Source organism: Schistocerca americana, chromosome 7 (genome assembly GCF_021461395.2).
Source record: "Schistocerca americana isolate TAMUIC-IGC-003095 chromosome 7, iqSchAmer2.1, whole genome shotgun sequence".
NCBI lineage: Eukaryota > Metazoa > Arthropoda > Insecta > Orthoptera > Acrididae > Schistocerca > Schistocerca americana.
Window position 1 is genome coordinate 111,441,985 of NC_060125.1, and position 18,925 is coordinate 111,460,909.

The following is an 18,925-nucleotide window of genomic DNA, read 5'->3' on the forward strand; positions in this document are numbered from 1 at the left end:
ACTACTCGTGTTGCTGGAGAAAGCTTCACTTGGAGCTAACTTTAGACGTTGTACATGGTTGGTGGAGCTATGACAACATCTTCCCATTTCCACCATGTGGTCAAAACATGGTCTTGTTGCATTCACTCAGATCACCCTTTTTCTCCATGGGATGCAGAAGGTGGTAGATATGACTTCCAGCTAGTTCTGACTTAAATTGGAATGACAACATTGACAATGCTGCAGGAAGGACGGGGTAGGGACTGAGGAACAGTTACAAGATGCAGAGAGACCACGCTGGAGTTTTAAGTTTTGCTGTGTGGGCTCCTAAGCCGATAGATTCGAAAAACGTGACTCGTTCCAAATCGCAGACAGATTTTCTACCGAAAAGTGTAACACTATAGATCTGAGAAGTCAGTGTACTGGTCATAGGATTTTGTACATTTCTTACAACTTCAATCCAGCACTGCATTTTTTTAAGTGATTACTCACATAGCACACCATCTACATGATCATTCTCAATCAACCATCATCCCCCCACGCCTATAACCCATGGACATATTGCAGAACCTCTGTTACACAGTCTACATGGTAGTGGGGTAGAATGGGTTACAAATACTGTTTGATAGCGTAGGAAATATGTAGCAGTGGCATGAGGGAGTTGCAAATATCGGCTTAAGGGGGGGGGGGGGGGGGGGTAGGACGTCAAACGGGCCGACTTGGAGCAGGAAAGGCATCACAGGACATTTTAATATCCAGTGTCTATACTTTTACAAATAAATTCATAAAAAATTCCTGGCCAACAATGCCAAACGATCATTTCATTTTTTTTTTTTCATCCGAATAACTTTCCAAATTCGGTGAAGAGGGTGATTCTGTTACGAGCCTATACCGCTGTCGATGTGCACCCTCATTTTCGGTCTGTTAATACACAGCATGCGATCACCATCTATATTCAGTGTCATGATACTGGTGTGCAAGTCAACTTCATTCCGATGTCATGATATTGGTGTGCAAGACCACTTCATTCAGAAGCAATACCATATTTATATTTATAAGGCATGTATAGTTTTTAACATGGATATTGTTAGCGATACTTGTGTGTGCCTATGAAACCCACGTCGTTATTTATGCAGGGTGACAGTAACACGGTCGTTGAGATGATGTCTTTAATAGTCAGCCGCTTATTAGACGATTATGTCTCTCTTCCTAAGGCACACTGGAATTACTTGCACGAAAAACAAACGGAGCATGTCCATCGATCGTGGATTTCGGTTCAGTATTGTTTGGTGTCACCAGCATTCAGTTACTGGCGAAGTATTATACTTAACAGGAGATGTGATCAGCACACTTATAAAGTGTATGTTGGGATGTGTTATGACATGAGCAAAGAAAATGACTATGTCCGGTCATAAGGGAGGTATGGATTTGATGTGGAAAACTGTGATTTCAGCGCATTGATAGCTTTAAGGGGGATGAAAGATTTTAGGTGAAAAATTATGCCCATTCATAAGAATAATATAGATATTGATACTTTCAGAGCCACAGTCGTCAGGACAAGGTATTTCCAATACTCCTCTAACTGTCGAATGTCACCAGATTGGCGCTACAATCGAAATATTAAATTTTAATTCCACTGATAAATATGTGGCTGTTTTCTTAGGATGATTCTGCCGGACGTGCGGCTGCATGGCGAGATAGCCGGTGACCAGAACGAATTGACATTTCCAGCCTAGAACGTGAACCATCGCTGAGCCTCCAAAGCAGTCAGGCAGCGTACAACAGTGTCGTCTTCTGGTTTGGTCTCCACGGAAAATTGAGAAGATTCAATTTGGCGAGTGCTGGTGCTGGATATGTTGATAACATAATAATTCCAACCACTCTGGTCATCCTGGACACCCTCCACGAACGGCAGTTCTCTCCAGCATGCCGAGTCTGGCTGCAGACTAGGGGCAAACGCTGAGTCGCACACACCACAGTGGCAAATAGCCGTTTCTGACATATGGCTACGGACACTGCATGTGGACATTGAGACATGAGTGCATGCGATGTGTGAGTGTTTCAGCAATCTCCAGCATCTAGCCATGAGAAGTACTACTACAGACTGGATTGTGTTTTTAAGTGTGTTTTGTTTAGTGCATCTCAATACATCACAGTGGACTCCGTCTTGTAGTGGTATTTGTTGTCGTTGTCTCTATCCTATCACACAGTAGGCCCTTACTCATCCTTCTGAATGTGGCAGAAAGAACCAACTTAGGAATTCCATAGCCCTTTATAAACCCAACCACAACGTGAAATTCCCGATTGATCAACTTATTGTTTCAGATAGTGGTATTGTGAGTATGCACCTGTCCAGCCCCTCCTACCAATTGTTTAAGGGCATCGCATGCAACTGAGCTGAATTTGACTTTCTACCAAATGACCTAACTGTGCCATTATCCACCAATAGGAGGCAAGGGGAAAAATATGGAAGAGGAAAGAAAAGCGTTTGGAAACCAGGCAGATGCAGGATCGAATCCTGCCAAATATACCAGTCGTAGTCTCCACCAATAAGATGCAAGGAAATTAATTAATCAGTCACTCTGATAGAGTAAGAGAATATTTTCAAGACATCCACCGCTGGGAGGTTTGCTAGATATTCACTACTTTGTTTGGGATGAAGGTGGGGTTACTCTGAAAGATGAGATGGTACCTACTTCTTCTCGAATGTCTGTGTTCCATCCACTACAGGTTCCCATAGCGATGGAAGCGTGAGAACAAAGAGATGCACTGACTACCAACACTATGGTGAGAGGGCGAGGGGAAGGCGATGGAAGGGAGGAGGAGTGCAGAGGACATCTTGATCTGTGTGTGTCTGCATATGTTGGTTCACACAAACAGGAAGCATTCACTTCAGAGGGAGGGAGCGAGGGAGGGAACGAGGGATCATGTAATTCACAGGTATCAATATCAGAGGGTTGCTACCAGCTGAAGCGTTTTGTTCGGGGGATTTGCATGACTTCTGTTCCACGCACTGCACAAGCCAGCACTGGGTGTGGGCCTGTCTCCCTGCCTGCCTGTGTGGGAATTTGTGAGGCGGCTGGCACATGGAGTGGCCCAGTGTATGGCTCATGCTTCACGACTCAAAATTTTTAACAGTGTAATGAGTGTTTCATGATGATGTTCCTTACCTGACCAGAAAAAAAGCACTGCAATTGTTTAAATATTCCAGACTGCTTTGTAACCCTCAAAATGTTTCACTAAACAATATTCCATACATACAGTTTCATAACAAATTCTTTAAATAAATAAATGAATTATATTCCAGTCACTTTTATCCCATTATGCACTGGTGCTGCTGCTCGCAGTGAGCTTTCAGTTGCCTGAGACTGCAGTCAAGTGTACAAGTTGCATTTGCGTGAGTGTGTGTGGTGTGTATGTGTGTGTGTCATCTATTGTTGATGAAGGCATTAATAGCCACAAGCTTTAATTGTGAGAGTCTTTTCGTTGTCCCTATCTGCAACTCAGCAACTCTGCTATATGAAGAGCAGCAACTTTCCTTTTCATAATATTGTTATCCCATAATTGTTAAAATAAACAATGTTCCACACATTGTATTGTCTATCAGATATTGTTTAAACAATATTCCATACATTGCCATCGATTTCCTGCAACATTATTTTAATAAATAATGAAACTACATTGCATACACTGCCTTGCATCCTATAAACTTTTTAAATAAACAATATTCCACACGTTGCCTTGTCTACCAGAAATAGTTTAAACAATATTCTACACAGTGCAATCGATTTCCCATCAAATAGCCAGTCAACTGAGTCTTTTTCCCACCGATTTCCATGTGGGGGAGGGGAGGGGTGAATGGGGTGGGAGGGGTTAATTAATTTATCCATTTATGTAATTAGACATACGGTTGATAGAATGGGAGTGGGGGCTATTCGAATAACTCAGGCCTGAAAGTGTGCTTGTAGCAGTGAGGGTGAGATGGGGTAGAGGTTTCCAGATGGGTGGGTGAGGTGGAGGGGGACAGGTGTGGGGGGAGGGGGCTTCTTGGAAGGACGGCATGTCCCCAAGGGTCATAAATGAACCCTCAGGGAGTGTAAACCACTTAGCAGAACAATAGGTTAAGGGGACATGGAGAAGTCATAAATCAATCAGCTGTCACAATTTTGATTAATTTGCGTGTCAGTTTGATATCAAAAGTGGGGTATTCCTTCCCTTTCATGCAGTTAAACTCATAAATGCAATCTGGTTTCTGTACAAGTTGTGAATAATCGTTCGCTCGCTGTATTTTATCCCTGCTACCATCAAAACTGTAAAATGTGCGATCCAGTCAACAGTGCCAAACCTTTTTTAAGAAAAGTATACTCTTACAGGAATCGGCGAAATGCAACGAGTAATGAGGCTAATGAGGAAGGGACGCTACAACAGTACTATGTGGATAAGCTGAGAACTTGCTTCTTATGGGAGGCATGCTAGGGTGGACCACTTTAGTAGCGATGACCAGTGTATCCAGATGGCGCAGAGGTCAGTGCATCCGCTTAGTAAGCAGGAGACTTGAGTTCGAATCCCAGTCTGGCACACAGTTTCAACTATCTCCACTGATTTAATCCATGCCTCTGGAAGCTTATGGCATTAATTCCTTTGTGTCTTGGAGACATAAACAGATGCTATGAACATCAATTCGCCTTTCTTTAATCTATCTTCTAAGATAAACTGTAGGGCCAGTTTTGCCAGGCATGTTCCCACATTTCTCTGGAATCTAAACTCGCCTTTACCAGGATCAGCCTCTACCAGTTCTTTCATGTTACTGTAAATAATTCGTGTTAGTATTTCGCAACCATGACTTCTTAAACTGAGCTTTCGATAACATTCTTACCTGTTAGCACCTGCCTTTTTTTGAATTGTAATATTCTTGTTGGGGTTTGAGGGTACTTAGCATGTCTGATTCATCTCGCATAGCAGGTGGGATAGTTTTGTCATAGATGGCTGTTTCTGAGGGATTGTCGCATACTACAGGGGCCTTGTCTCGACTTAGGTCTTTCAATGATCTGTCATATTGTTCTTGCAGCATCTCATCTTCATTTACTTCCTTTTCCCCTTCAAGAGGGAGGAAATGAAGATGAAATGTAATCTATTCATTTTGCTTGTACTAACCTAGTTAAGTAGCGTAAATAAGAGGAATTTGGCAGTATTACTAATCCATCGCCACATGGCTTCCCTAGCGCAGTGTCATCAAGTTCTTCATCTCTGATTCGAAGGAAGGAAGATAAGAGTTTAACTCCCCATTGACTGTGCACTCGCCGCAGATGGAATACAAACTCAGATTAGGAAAGGATGGAGAAATCGGCCATGCCCTTGCAGAGGAACCATCCCAGCACTTACCTCGAGCGATTTAGGGAAATCATGGAAAATCTGTATCTGAATGGCTGGCTGGGGATTTGAACTTTCGTGCTACTGGGGAGAGTCCTGTAAGCTAACCATTGCCCTAGCCACATCGCTCTGTACCAGTATGATATGTAACGACAGCATGGCAGAAAACGTACACAGTAAGCATCAACAGTTAAGGTGAGGAACTGTTCTCATTAGTGTTAAGGTACATGTATATGATCACAAAAGTGCCAATGTATGAGCAACCCCTTACGATGACGAGATGAGCTGGTAGAGGATGTTGCGGTTGGTCATCATGACGCCCTTGGGCAGACCAGTCGTCCCTGAGGAGCACATGATGAAGGCCACGTGTTCCAGCCAGTCCGGCTGGTCTGGGGCCGCCACTTCCTCCAGGTCGACGTTACCGGCGCTGTCCAGCGGCACGTCGCGACGCTCCAGCCAGCGGCAGATATCGTTGATGTCGACCACTTCGAAATCCGGACAAACGGAGCGGATGTTGGACGCTGCGGTCTCCTCCGCTAGGATGAGTTTCGGCTGGATTGTATCCCGAACCAGAGTCTTCAGGTCGTCTGCACAAATTATGTACAAACGTGGTCATTATCCGTGAGAGGGAGGGACCCGTAATGCAGGCCTATACAGACGAACAGGATGCTTGCTGTGGTTTCGGCAGTGTAAAATAAATCGTTATTGCTCACTTATAATGTCTCAAAATCAGATAAACAGAAAGATGTAAAACAACATTAACTCACTAAGAGCATTAAAGTTTTACAGAAGAAAATCCGTGCTTACGACAATGTCCACACTGCCACCGTCAGGAAAGTAGCTGACTGTCGAAGACGCTACTGAGTAATACAGGCCGGCCGGTGTGGTCGTGCGGTTCTAAGCGCGTCAGTTTGGAACCGCGTGACCTCTACGGTCGCAGGTTCGAATCCTGCCTCGGGCATGGATGTGTGTGATGTCCTTAGGTTAGTTAGGTTTAAGTAGTTCTAAGTTCTAGGGGACTGATGACCTCAGTAGTTAAGTCCCATAGTGCTCAGAGCCATTTGAGTAATACAGGTTGAAATTTTGCAGCGGCGATCACAGCGACCAAATACTACTCATGTGATCATAGTCCCAGAGATAAATTAAAAATGGGTCGAGTTTCCCCCTTGGTCATCAAGCGAATGCAGGTACTGAAAATGCCCTCCCAGATTTATTGGGACCACTCCTGCCTCACTACCTGCCAACTCGGATATTACGCTAAACAGAACGTTTTTTTCGACAATAGACCACCAACTCCCATGAGTAGGGAAATAAAGATATGACCCTCCTCACGCTGTGGTAAGTTCTAATCACGCTTCTCCATTAACATTCACAAAATTCTCATTTCCACACCTCCTTTCATGATTTAGTGTCAGTAGTTTGAAGTTTAGGATAAAATTCGCGTCTGTCTACGTAAGAATTGGTGCTTGTTCGTTAGGCTGTATTCTGTAACAGTAGATTTCACTAGATATGTGCACTTTCTGTACCGACAATAACAATTTGTGTAAGATCTTATGGGCCAAACTGCCTATGCTTACACACTACTTAATCTAGCTTAACGTAACTTACGCTATGGACAACACACACACCCATGCCCGAGGGAGGAATCGAATCCCGACGGGGGCTGCCGCACGGACCGCGACAGGGCGCCTGAGACAGCGCGGCTATCCCGCGCGGCTTCTGTACCGATAATATTCAGTACAGAGCTGTCAAACAATTTGAATAGGATAATGCCACAGTCACATGGAATATTCTAAAACTGCTACGAATCAGAAGCCATGACTATCCCTTAAAGGCTACATCATCTCTTTCGTTACCTAAGGTGGTCGAAAAACGGTTTGAATCACGTGAATGTATCAGAATTATCCAGTTTTTATGCTTATCCATTACGGATATTTAAGAACCGTGACTGTATATTGAATGTAAATAAGTTATACAGAACTGCAACCAGTCACTTTTTTGAAAATAGTGTTTTATTCCATGAACCGGTTTTCGAACCGTTTCAGGTTCATTTTCAGATGGTTTCGGGAAGTTACATCATTACTGGTAGTAGCATAATGCTGGGTGCTGGCTCTATGGCAGAAAGATGGATCACACTTTAATGTATCGCCATGACTATAGCTTATCTGTCGATATGGATGTAAATTTACTTTTTACTTACTGCGACAGTATAGGCGGCTTTTTTCGGTTAGTGTCCATCTGTCTGCCTCCATTTTGATGTCCAGAACACTTTCACACAAACTATATTACTTTACACTTTGACAGCGACACTTTTCCAGCATCCAGCATGCGTTTTACAACTGTCGCTTGTAACAAAGATCTTGACAGAAAGATATATCATAGGCCTACCTTGTACAGAGATGTAATTTGTTGTTCTTTACATGTATTAAAGTCGATATAAGGGCAAGTATTTTAATCAGAATGGCGATAACATGAGAGCACAAGATAAATATATTAATAAATTACTACAAGAACAAGCTTATTTATTTATAAATTTATCTTGTGCTCTCATGCTATCGCCATTCTGATTAAAATACTTGCCCTGTAGCAAATGGAACGAAGATATTCAAGAAGAAGTAGGTAGCATTTGTTGTGTGCCTCACTTGCCCCTCCTTTGTCCTGAACAAAGCAACAGAAAAAATAGAAGACTGTGGATGTCTTGGAAACATTCCCTCGCTATACTTGATTGACTGACTATAACTGGTATATGTGGTGGAAAATTCTGGGATTGAAGATACTGACACAGATAGGTCGTTTGGCAGGAAGTCTGTTACTTTGGAGATAGCTGAGAATTTAAAATTTCAGCTCAGTTATGCCATATCCTAAAGAATCTGTGGAGGGATTGGACAGGTATATGCACACAATACCACTATCGCAAATAATAAATTGATCAATCGGGAATTTGACGGTGCGTTTGGTTTTTTAAAGCACTATAATATTCCTAAGTTGATTTTCTCTGCTGCATTCGGAAGGAGGAGGAGGGCTTAGTGCGTGAATGGATAGTCAACAACAAATACCTCTGCAAGACAGACTCCATTCTAAAATAATGAGCGGAACACTTAAACCGCGATCCAGTCCGTAGCAGTAGTTGTCATAGTTAGCTGTCGGAGGTCACTTAAACTTCCGTAGATCACCACGATGCATTGGTCACGTTGGTAGCTGCTCACTCATCTTCCGGTATTCGCACAGCTGCCTCAGGGACTGGAGAGCGTATCACTGTAGCCTCCCAGCCATCAACCAATCAGTTTACATGAGGGGGATAAATTTCCAGCCCAAACATTCGAATATTGGCTCTTCTCACGCAACACACACTTCCGCTCCTGTCTACCTGTGCACTAGCTAGTTCTCTGTCCAGCTATCCAGAGGGCGCTGCGAGGGCTGCCGCCAGGATTTGTCCCCACGACCGCGGGCTTGTGCTAACTAGCCGGCCAGCCAGAGCGTACTACTCGCACAGCCTTAAGCAAGAAATGTCCATTCGTTCTGGTCACCGGCTACCTCCGCCACGCACACGGATGGCAGGCAGGGTCGTCATAGGAAACCAGCCACATATTTATTAATGTAATTACAATTACATACTATGATTACAGCCCATTCTGGTGACATTCGACACTGAGCGAAGTATCGGAAATGACTCCTTCTGACGACTGTGGCTCTGGAAATATCAGTTGCCCACGTAACTCTATATCCTTCTTGTAACTGGACATAATTTTCTCCCATCCAGTGGTACGTCTCTGATTTCAAATTGAAAGGCTAATTAATTAAACTGGTCATGAGAGTCACTTTGTATAGTGAGTAATTTTTTTCCAGCTGTCGGATTAGACTGACCTTATACTTCAAACAGGAATCCCTGGAGGGAAGACGATGACCTTTCTGAGGACCACTACTGAGAGCTCACATTTGAAGCTGACCCCAGAAGGATTTTACCGCCGCCAACATACATTTCACATCAGGACCACGAACTTAAGACACGAGTAATTAGAGGACCTAAGGAGGCAGACAGGTAGTATCCTTCCCTCACCCTATTTGCGAGTAAAATATTTTTTTAGTTGTCTTCTGACTAGCTACATGTGGCCCACCAGGAATTCCTCTCCAGTGCCAACCTCTTCATCTCAGAGTAGCACTTGCAACTTACGTCTTCAATTATTCGCTGGAACTATTCCAATGTCTGGCCTCCTCTACAGTTTTTGCCCTCTACAGCACCCTCTACTGCCATGGAAGTCATTTCCTGATGTCTTAACAGATGTCCTATCATCCTGTCCCTTCTCCTTGTCAGTCCACATATTCCTTTCCTCTCCGATTCTGTGCAGAACCTCCTCATTTCTTACCTTGTCAGTCCACCTAAGTTTCAACATTCGTCTATAGCAGCACATCGAAACTGCTTCTATTCTCTTCTGTTCCGGCTTTCTCACGGTCTATGTTTCACTACCATACCATGCTGTGCTCCAAACGTACATTCTCAGAATCTTCTTCCTCAAGCTAAGGCCTGTGTCTGATACTAGTCGACTTCTCCTGGCGAGGAATGCCCTTTTTGTCAGTGCTAGTCCGCTTTTGATGTCCTTCTTGCTCCATCTGTCATTGTTTACTTTGTTGCCTTGGTAGCAGAATTCCTTAACTTCATCTATTTCGTGACCATCAGTCCTGATGTTAAGTTTCTTGCTGTTCTCATTTCTAATACTTCTCATTCCCTTCGCCTTTCTCAATCCATTCTCTCTACTCATTAGACTGTTCCTTCCGTTCAGCAGTTCCTGTAATTATTCTTCACTTTCACTCAGGATAGCAATGCCATCAGGGAATTGTATCATCGATATTCTTTCAACTTGAATTTTAATTCTGTTCCTGAACCATTCTTTTATTTCCATACGTGCTTCTTCGATAAGCAGATTGAGCTGTAGGGTCGAAAAGACTACGTTCCTGGCATAAATCCTTTCTTATCCGAGCACTTCATTCTTGGTCGTCCACTCTTATTATTCCTTCTAGGCTCTTTCACATGTTGTATATTACCCGTCTCTCCCTATAGCTTACCCTATAACTCTCAGACTTTCGAACATCTTTTACATTCCAGAATGAGATTTTCACTCTGCAGCGGAGTGTGCGCTGATATGAAACTTCCTGGCAGATTAAAACTGTGTGCCGGACTGAGACTCGAACTCGGGACCTTTGCCTTTTGCGGGCCTCTATCAGCTGAGCTACCCAAGCACGACACGCGCCCCGTCATCACAGCTTTACTTCTGCCAGTACCTCGTCTCCTACCTTCCAAACTTTACAGAAGCTCTCCTGCGAACATTGCAGAACTAGCACTCCTGAAAGAAAGGATATTGCGGAGACATGGCTTAGCCACAGCCCGGGGGATGTTTCCAGAATGAGATTTTCACTCTGCAGCGGAGTGTGCGCTGATATGAAACTTCCTGGCAGATTAAAACTGTGTCCCGGACCGAGACTCGAAGTCGGGACCTTTGCCTTTCGCGTCTCGAGTCTCGGTCCGGGACACAGTTTTAATCTGCCAGGAAGTTTCATATCAGCGCACACTCCGCTGCAGAGTGAAAATCTCATTCTGGAAACATCCCCCGGGCTGTGGCTAAGCCATGTCTCCGCAATATCCTTTCTTTCAGGAGTGCTAGTTCTGCAATGTTCGCAGGAGAGCTTCTGTAAAGTTTGGAAGGTAGGAGACGAGGTACTGGCAGAAGTAAAGCTGTGATGACGGGGCGCGTGTCGTGCTTGGGTAGCTCAGTTGGTAGAGCACTTGCCCGCGAAAGGCAAAGGTCCCGAGTTCGAGTCTCGGTCCGGCACATAGTTTTAATCTGCCAGGAAGTTTCATCTTTTACATTGTCGAACGCTTCTTCCAGGTAGTCAAATCCTATGAACGTGTCTTGATTTTTCTTTAGTCTTGCTTCCATTATCAACCACAATGTCAGAATTGCCTCTCTGGTGCCTTTACCTTCCCTAAAGTAATACTGATCGTCATCTAACACAACCTCCATTTTCTTTTTTATTCTTCCTTATATTATTCTTACCAGCAAATTGGATGCATGAGATGTTAACCTGATTGTGCGATAATTCTCGCACTTGTCAGCTGTTGTAATCTTCGGAATTGTGTGGTTGGTATTTCCGAAGTTCAGATGGCATGTCGACCGATTCATACAACCTACATACCAACGTGAATAGTCGTTTTGTTGCTACATCCCGCGATGACTGATTGAATGTTCTCCATCCCTTCTGCCTTATTTGATCTTAACTGCTCCAAAGCTCTCTTAAATTCTGATTCTAATACTGTATTCCATATCTCCTCTAAATCACCTCCTGTTACTTCATCTATCACATAAGACAAATCTTCCCCTCATAGATACTTTCAATGTAGTCTTTCCACCTATCCGCTCTCTCCTCTGCATTTAACAATGGAATTCCCATTGCACTCTTAATGTTTCCACACAAACTTTTAATTTAACTGAAGGCTGTTTTGACTTGCCTGTAAGCCGAGTCAGTCTTTCTGACAATAATTTCTTTTTCGATTTCTTCACATTTTTCATGCAGCCATTTCGTCTTAGCTTCCCTGCACTTTCTATTCATTTCGTTCCTCAGCGACTTGTATTTCTGTATTCTTGAATTTTCCTTAACATTTTTGTACTTACTTCTTTCATCGATCAACTGAAGTATTTCTTCTCTTACTCATTGTTTCTTCGCAGCTACCTTCTTTGGACATGTTTTTCTTTCCAACTTCTGTGGTTGCCTTTTAAAAGATATCCATTCCTCTTCAACCGTACTGCCTGTAAGCTATTTCTTATTGCTTTATTTATTGCCTTAGAGAACTTCAAGCATATGTCGTCATTCCTTAGTACTTCCGTATCCCATGTCTTTGCGTATTGATTCTTCCTGACTAATCTCTTATACACCAGCCTACTTTTCATCACTACTACAGTGTTATCTGAGTCTATATCTTTCCCTGGGTATGCCTTACAATCCCGTACCTGATTTCAGAATCTCTGTCTGACCATGATGTAGTCAAACTGGAATCTTCCCATATCACCTGGCGTTTTCCAAGTATACCTCCTCCTCTTGTGATTCTTGAACAGAGTATTCGCTATTACTAGCTGAAATTTATTACAGAACTCAATTAGTCTTTCTCCTCTCTCATTCCTTGTCTCAAGCTCATATTCTTCTGTAACCTTTTCTTCTACTCCTTCCTCTACAACTACATTCTAGTCCTCCACGACTATTAGATTTTCATCTCTATTTATGTACTGTATTACCCTTTTAGTATCCTCATGTACTTTCTCTATCTCTTTATCTTCCGCTTGTAACAAATATATGTAAAGATGAACTATCATTATCGGTGTTGCTTTGCTGTTGATTCTGATAAGAACAACCCAACCACTGAACTGTTCACAGTAACACACTACCTGTCCTGCCCTCCTATTCATAAAAAATCCTACTGCCATTGTACCATTTCCTGCCGCTGTTGATGTTACTGTATACTCATCTGACCAGAAATCCTTGTCTTCTTTCCATTTCGCTTCTCTGACCCTTACCATATCCAGACTGAGGCTTTGCATTTCCCTTTTCATATTTTCTAGATTCCTTATCATGTTCAAGTTTCTGATATTCCATTTCCCTACTCGTCGAACGTTATCCTTTCGTTGCTTAGTCAATCTTTTTCTCATGGTCACCTCCCCCTTGGCACTCTCCTCTCAGAGATCTGAATGGGGCTATTGCGCAATCTTTTGCCAATGGAGAGATCATCATGACACTTCCTCAATTACAGGCCACATGTCCTGTGGATACACATTACGTGTCTTTAATGGAGTGGTTTCCATTGCCTTCTGCATCCACATGCCGTTGATCATTGCTCATTCTTCCACCTTTAGGGGCAGTTTCCCAGCCCATAAGACAAGAGAATGCCCTGAATCATTCTCCGCTCCTCTGCCCTCTTTGACAAGGCTGGTGGCAGAGTGAGGGTGACTTCTTGTGCTGGAAGTCTTCGGCGACCAACGCTAATTATTATTCAAAAATTAAGCGGTGGCGGGTTTCGAACCTGAGACTGAGGACGTTTTGATTACTAATCAAAGACGCCACCCCTAGATAATGGGTGGAATAGGAAAGTCAATCACTAGTAGTGGTACAGGGTTCCCTCCACTGCACAAAGTATGATGGCTTCCGAACTAAGCAAACAGATGTAAGTTTAGTCTACCTATGAAACGTCCCCTTAGAAAAATTAATGAATTACTGTGCTGATAAACCTCTTACATTATTTGATTTTCAAACGGCTGAGCAGAGCTGAACGTACTCAGACATTTCGTTCTTTACCTATTCTGATCAACACTAAACTGACACACAATATTTTTAGCGCAACGCAATATTTCAATAATCTCTACAAAAGAATGGCCCTGACTAACAATAACCTATACCTTTCATGAATCACTTACCTCACAAAAATCTTCGTTACTCGAACTACTGCAATACAGCGAGCGCCACAACTGCCAGCTAAATAAAAGATTCTAACTTCTGAAGCCACTCTCAAAACTCTGCCATCTCTCTCCCCACATCCACCACTGCTGGCGGCTCATCTCCAACTGCGCAACGCTACGCACTGTTAACATCCAGCTGCCCAACACTACAATATCAAACAACAATGCAAACCAGCCACAGACTGCACACAGCACAGCCAGTGATTTTCATACAGAGCGCTACGTGGCGGTGGCGTTACCAATGTAAGAACCTAAACAGCCTACTTACACCTATTAACACGTCACTCCATCCATTGATGGGCATACAAACCTCATGGAGGAATATTGTCTCTTATTTATCGAGCAAACAAAAGACAGAACTTCTGTTGCTGATTATCTCTCAGTACAAATCTTCATGTTAGCTCCTAATTTTCCCACTGCAATCATTTTGCGATAGGTATGTGCGATGTTGTAATATGTTTGCCGACAACACTTAGAAGAAGCGGTATAGAGCTCATTTCTCAACTCCTCTTTCGTCAGAGTATCGCTTACCTGCCGTATTCTCATGAATCTTCCATTCTTCGATATACAACTTATGAATCCACACAATTTCCGTGACTAAGAGATGTCCCCCACCAAGTCACAGACCCCCACTAATTTTCTCGAAATCCCGTCACGTTCCGATACCACAATTCCATTAGTTAGAAGGCAGTCTAGTCCTCCACCCATCACTAACTAGGAAGAGAACTATCACAACGAGAAAAATAACATACTACCAGACAGGAAGAAACTCAACTTCACAAAGAAATTCGGAAGCATAACACCCAAAATTCATCAATAACGAATGATGCTCTATAAATATCACCCTGTACGTGTCCTGATCTTCTTTATCGTATTCCTATGATTACTACATTAGAAATATGACAGTGTAGTGATGTTAGAGACTTTTTTGACAGCACAGTCTCTCTTTCTCCCACTTCATTATTTTTATAACATTCTATGAAGTAAATCTATGAACTATAAAATCTTCGCTAATGTCACCCAGCAGAGAACTCGATAAGATATTACCGCACCCTCCTCATCCAATATATCGAAAACCAGTACTGTCTGCATCTTGACATCGAGCATGTGTGGCGATCCAATTAAATATGCTGGTATGTGTCCATTGTAGCAAGTGGTCAGTGATCAAAGTCACTTCCACAGATCTTTGTAAAGCTTTGTCACCTATATATACCCACAGAATATTAATCACAATAGAGAGTTCCTGTGTTGATCTTACATAAACAGTTTTATACATTGTTTTTCTGCTGTAATACATCCAAGCAGTGTTTGGCTACAGCTTTGCACTCTGCCACACATTTTCTTTTTCCACCTTGACTTTAAGGTCTGCGTCAGGAGCTAAACTGACAAAAACACCCAGCAAGAGAGGGGAAGAAAACCAACGTGCACTCCGTGTGCATACCGGGGGGAGTCATTCCAGATGTGGAAAGGGTCCTTCCGAATGCCATGAAGGGTACAGGGTGCACCCATCTGCAGGTGATCGCTCATGTCGGCACCAATGATGTGTGTCGCTATGGATCGGAGGAAATCCTCTCTGGCTTCCGGCGGCTATCTGATTTGGTGAAGACTGCCAGTCTCGCTAGCGGGATGAAAGCAGAGCTCACCATCTGCAGCATCGTCGACAGGACTGACTCCGGACCTTTGGTACAGAGCCGAGTGGAGGGTCTGAATCAGAGGCTGAGACGGTTCTGCGACCGTGTGGGCTGCATATTCTTCGACTTGCGCCATAGGGTGGTGGGGTTTCGGGTTCCGCTGGATAGGTCGGGAGTCCACTTCACACAGCAGGAGGTTACACGGGTAGCAGGGGTTGTGTGGCGTGGACTGGGCGGTTTTTTTTAGGTTAGATGGCCTCGGGCAAGTACAGAAAGGGCAACAGCTTCAAAGGGTGCGGGGCAAAGTCAGGACATGCGGGGACCAAGCAGCAATCGGTATTGTAATTGTAAACTGTCGAAGCTGCGTTGGTAAAGTACCGAAACTTCAAGCGCTGATAGAAAGCACCGAAGATGAAATCTTTATAGGTACGGAAAGCTGGCTGAAACCAGAGATAAATTCTGCCGAAATTTTTACAAAGGCACAGACGGCGTTTAGAAAGGATAGATTGTATGCAACCGGTGGTGGCGTGTTTGTCGTTGTTAGTAGTAGTTTATCCTGTAGTGAAGTAGAAGTGGATAGTTCCTGTGAATTATTATGGGTGGAGGCTACACTCAACAACCGAGCTAGGTTAATAATTGGCTCCTTTTACCGACCTCCCGACTCAGTAGCATTAGTAGCAGAACAACTGAGAGAAAATGTGGAATACATTTCACATAAATTTTCTCAAAATGTTATAGTATTAGGTGGGAAATTCAATTTACCAGATATAGAGCCGGCCGAAGTGGCCGTGCGGTTAAAGGTGCTGCAGTCTGGAGCCGCAAGACCGCTACGGTCGCAGGTTCGAATCCTGCCTCGGGCATGGATGTTTGTCATGTCCTTAGGTTAGTTAGGTTTAACTAGTTCTAAGTTCTAGGGGACTAATGACCTCAGCAGTTGAGTCCCATAGTGCTCAGAGCCATTTGAACCATTTTGAGCCAGATATAGACTGGGACACTCAGATGTTTAGGACGGGTGGTAGGGACAGAGCATCGAGTGACATTGTACTGAGTGCACTATCCGAAAATAACCTCGAGCAATTAAACAGAGAACCGACTCGTGGAGATAACATCTTGGACCTACTGATAACAAACAGACCCGAAGTTTTCGACTATGTAATCAATGATCATAAGGCCGTTGCAGCATCCCTGAATATGAAAGTAAATAGGAATATTAAAAAAAGGGAGGAAGGTTTATCTGTTTAGCAAGAGTAATAGAAGGCAGATTTAAGACTACCTAACAGATCAAAACGAAAATTTCTGTTCCGACACTGACAATGTTGAGTGTTTATGGAGAAAGTTCAAGGCAATCGTAAAATGCGTTTTAGATAGGTACGTGCCGAGTAAAACTGTGAGGGACGGCAAAAACCCACCGTGGTTCAACAAAAAAGTTAGGAAATTACTGCGAAAGCAAAGAGAGCTTCACTGCAAGTTTAAACGCAGCCAAAACCTCTCAGACAAACAGAAGCTAAGCGATGTCAAAGTTAGCTTAAGGAGGGCTATACGTGAAGCGTTCAGTGAATTCGAAAGTAAAATTCTATGTACCGACTTGACAGAAAATCCTAGGAAGTTCTGGTCTTACGTTAAATCAGTAAGTGGCTCGAAACAGCATATCCAGACACTCTGGCATGATGATGGCATTGAAATGGAGGATGACACGCGTAAAGCTGAAATACTAAACATCTTTTCAAAAACTGTTTCACAGAGGGAGACCGCACTGCAGTTCCTTCTCTAAATACTCGCACAAACGAAAAAATGGCTGACATCGAAATAAGTGTCCAAGGAATAGAAGAGCAACTGAAATCACTCAACAGAGGAAAGTCCACTGGACCTGACGGAATACCAATTCGATTCTACACAGAGTACGCGAAAGAACTTGCCCCCCTTCTAACAGCCGTGTACCGCAAGTCTCTAGAGGAACGGAAGGTTCCAAATGATTGGAAAAGAGCACAGGTAGTCCCAGTCTTCAAGAAGGGTCGTCGAGCAGTTGCGCAAAACTATAGACCTATATCTCTGACATTGATCTGTTGTAAAATTTTAGAACATGTTTTTTGCCCGCGTATCATTACATTTCTGGAAACCCAGAATCTACTATGTGGGAATCAACATAGATTCCGGAAACAGTGATCGTGTGAGACCCAGCTCGCTTTATTTGCTCATGAGACCCAGAAAATATCAGATACAGGCTCCCAGATAGTTGCCATTTTCCTTGACTTGCGGAAGGCGTTCGATACAGTTCCGCAATGTCGCCTGATAAGCAAAGTAAGAGCCTACGGAATATCAGACCAGCTGTGTGGCTGGATTGAAGAGTTTTTAGCAAACAGAACACAGCATGTTGTTCTCAATGGAGAGACGTCTACAGACGTTAAAGTAACCTCTGGCGTACCACAGGGGAGTGTTACGGGACCATTGCTTTTCACAATATATATAAATGACCTGGTAGATAGTGTCGGAAGTTCCATGCGGCTTTTCGCTGATGATGCTGTAGTATACAGAGAAGTTGCAGCATTAGAAAATTGCAGCAAAATCCAGGAAGATCTGCAGCGTATAGGCACTTGGTGCAGGGAGTGGTTCAAATGGCTCTGAGCACTACGGGACTTAACATCTGTGGTCATCAGTCCCCTAGAACTTAGAACTACTTAAACCTAACTAACCTAATGACATCACACAACACCCAGCCATCACGAGGCAGAGAAAATCCCTGACCCCGCCGGGAATCGAACCCGGGAACCCGGGCGTGGGAAGCGAGAACGCTACCGCACGACCACGAGATGGGGGCTGCAGGGAGTGGCAACTGACCCTTAACATAGACAAATGTAATGTATTGTGAGTACATAGAAAGAAGGAACCTTTATTGTATGATTATATGATAGCGGAACAAACACTGGTAGCAGTTACTTCTGTAAAATATCTGGGAGTATGCGTGCGGAACGATTTGAAGTGGAATGATCATATAAAATTAATTGTTGGTAAGGCGGGTGCCAGGTTGAGATTCATTGGGAGAGTCCTTAGAAAATGTAGTCCATCAACAAAGGAGGTGACTTACAAAACACTCGTTCAACCTATACTTGAGTATTGCTCATCAGTGTGGGATCCGTACCAGGTCGGGTTGACAGAGCAGATAGAGAAGATCCAAAGAAGAACGGAGCGTTTTGTCTCAGGGTTATTTGGTAAACGTGATAGCGCTACGGAGATGTTTAACAAACTCAAGTGGCAGACTCTGCGAGAGAGGCGCTCTGCATCGCGGTGTAGCTTGCTGTCCAGGTTTCAAGAGGGTGCGTTTCTGGATGAGGTATCGAATATATTGCTTCCCCCTACTTATACCTCCCGAGGAGATCACGAATGTAAAATTAGAGAGATTCGAGCGCGCGGAGGCTTTCAGACAGTCGTTCTTCCCGCGAACCATACTGG

At 43.6% G+C, this 18,925-nt stretch overlaps 1 protein-coding gene across 1 annotated transcript in view; it reads right to left on the minus strand.

The window, feature by feature from the left end:
• The window catches only part of LOC124622585 (4-coumarate--CoA ligase 1-like), a 314,336-nt gene that overhangs the window by 174,760 nt on the left and 120,651 nt on the right, over positions 1 to 18,925 (minus strand). The window contains exon 3 of the mRNA XM_047148334.1: positions 5,621 to 5,936. Within this exon, the coding sequence (XP_047004290.1) occupies positions 5,621 to 5,936 (316 nt within the window). The remainder of the gene's footprint in view (positions 1 to 5,620; positions 5,937 to 18,925) is intronic.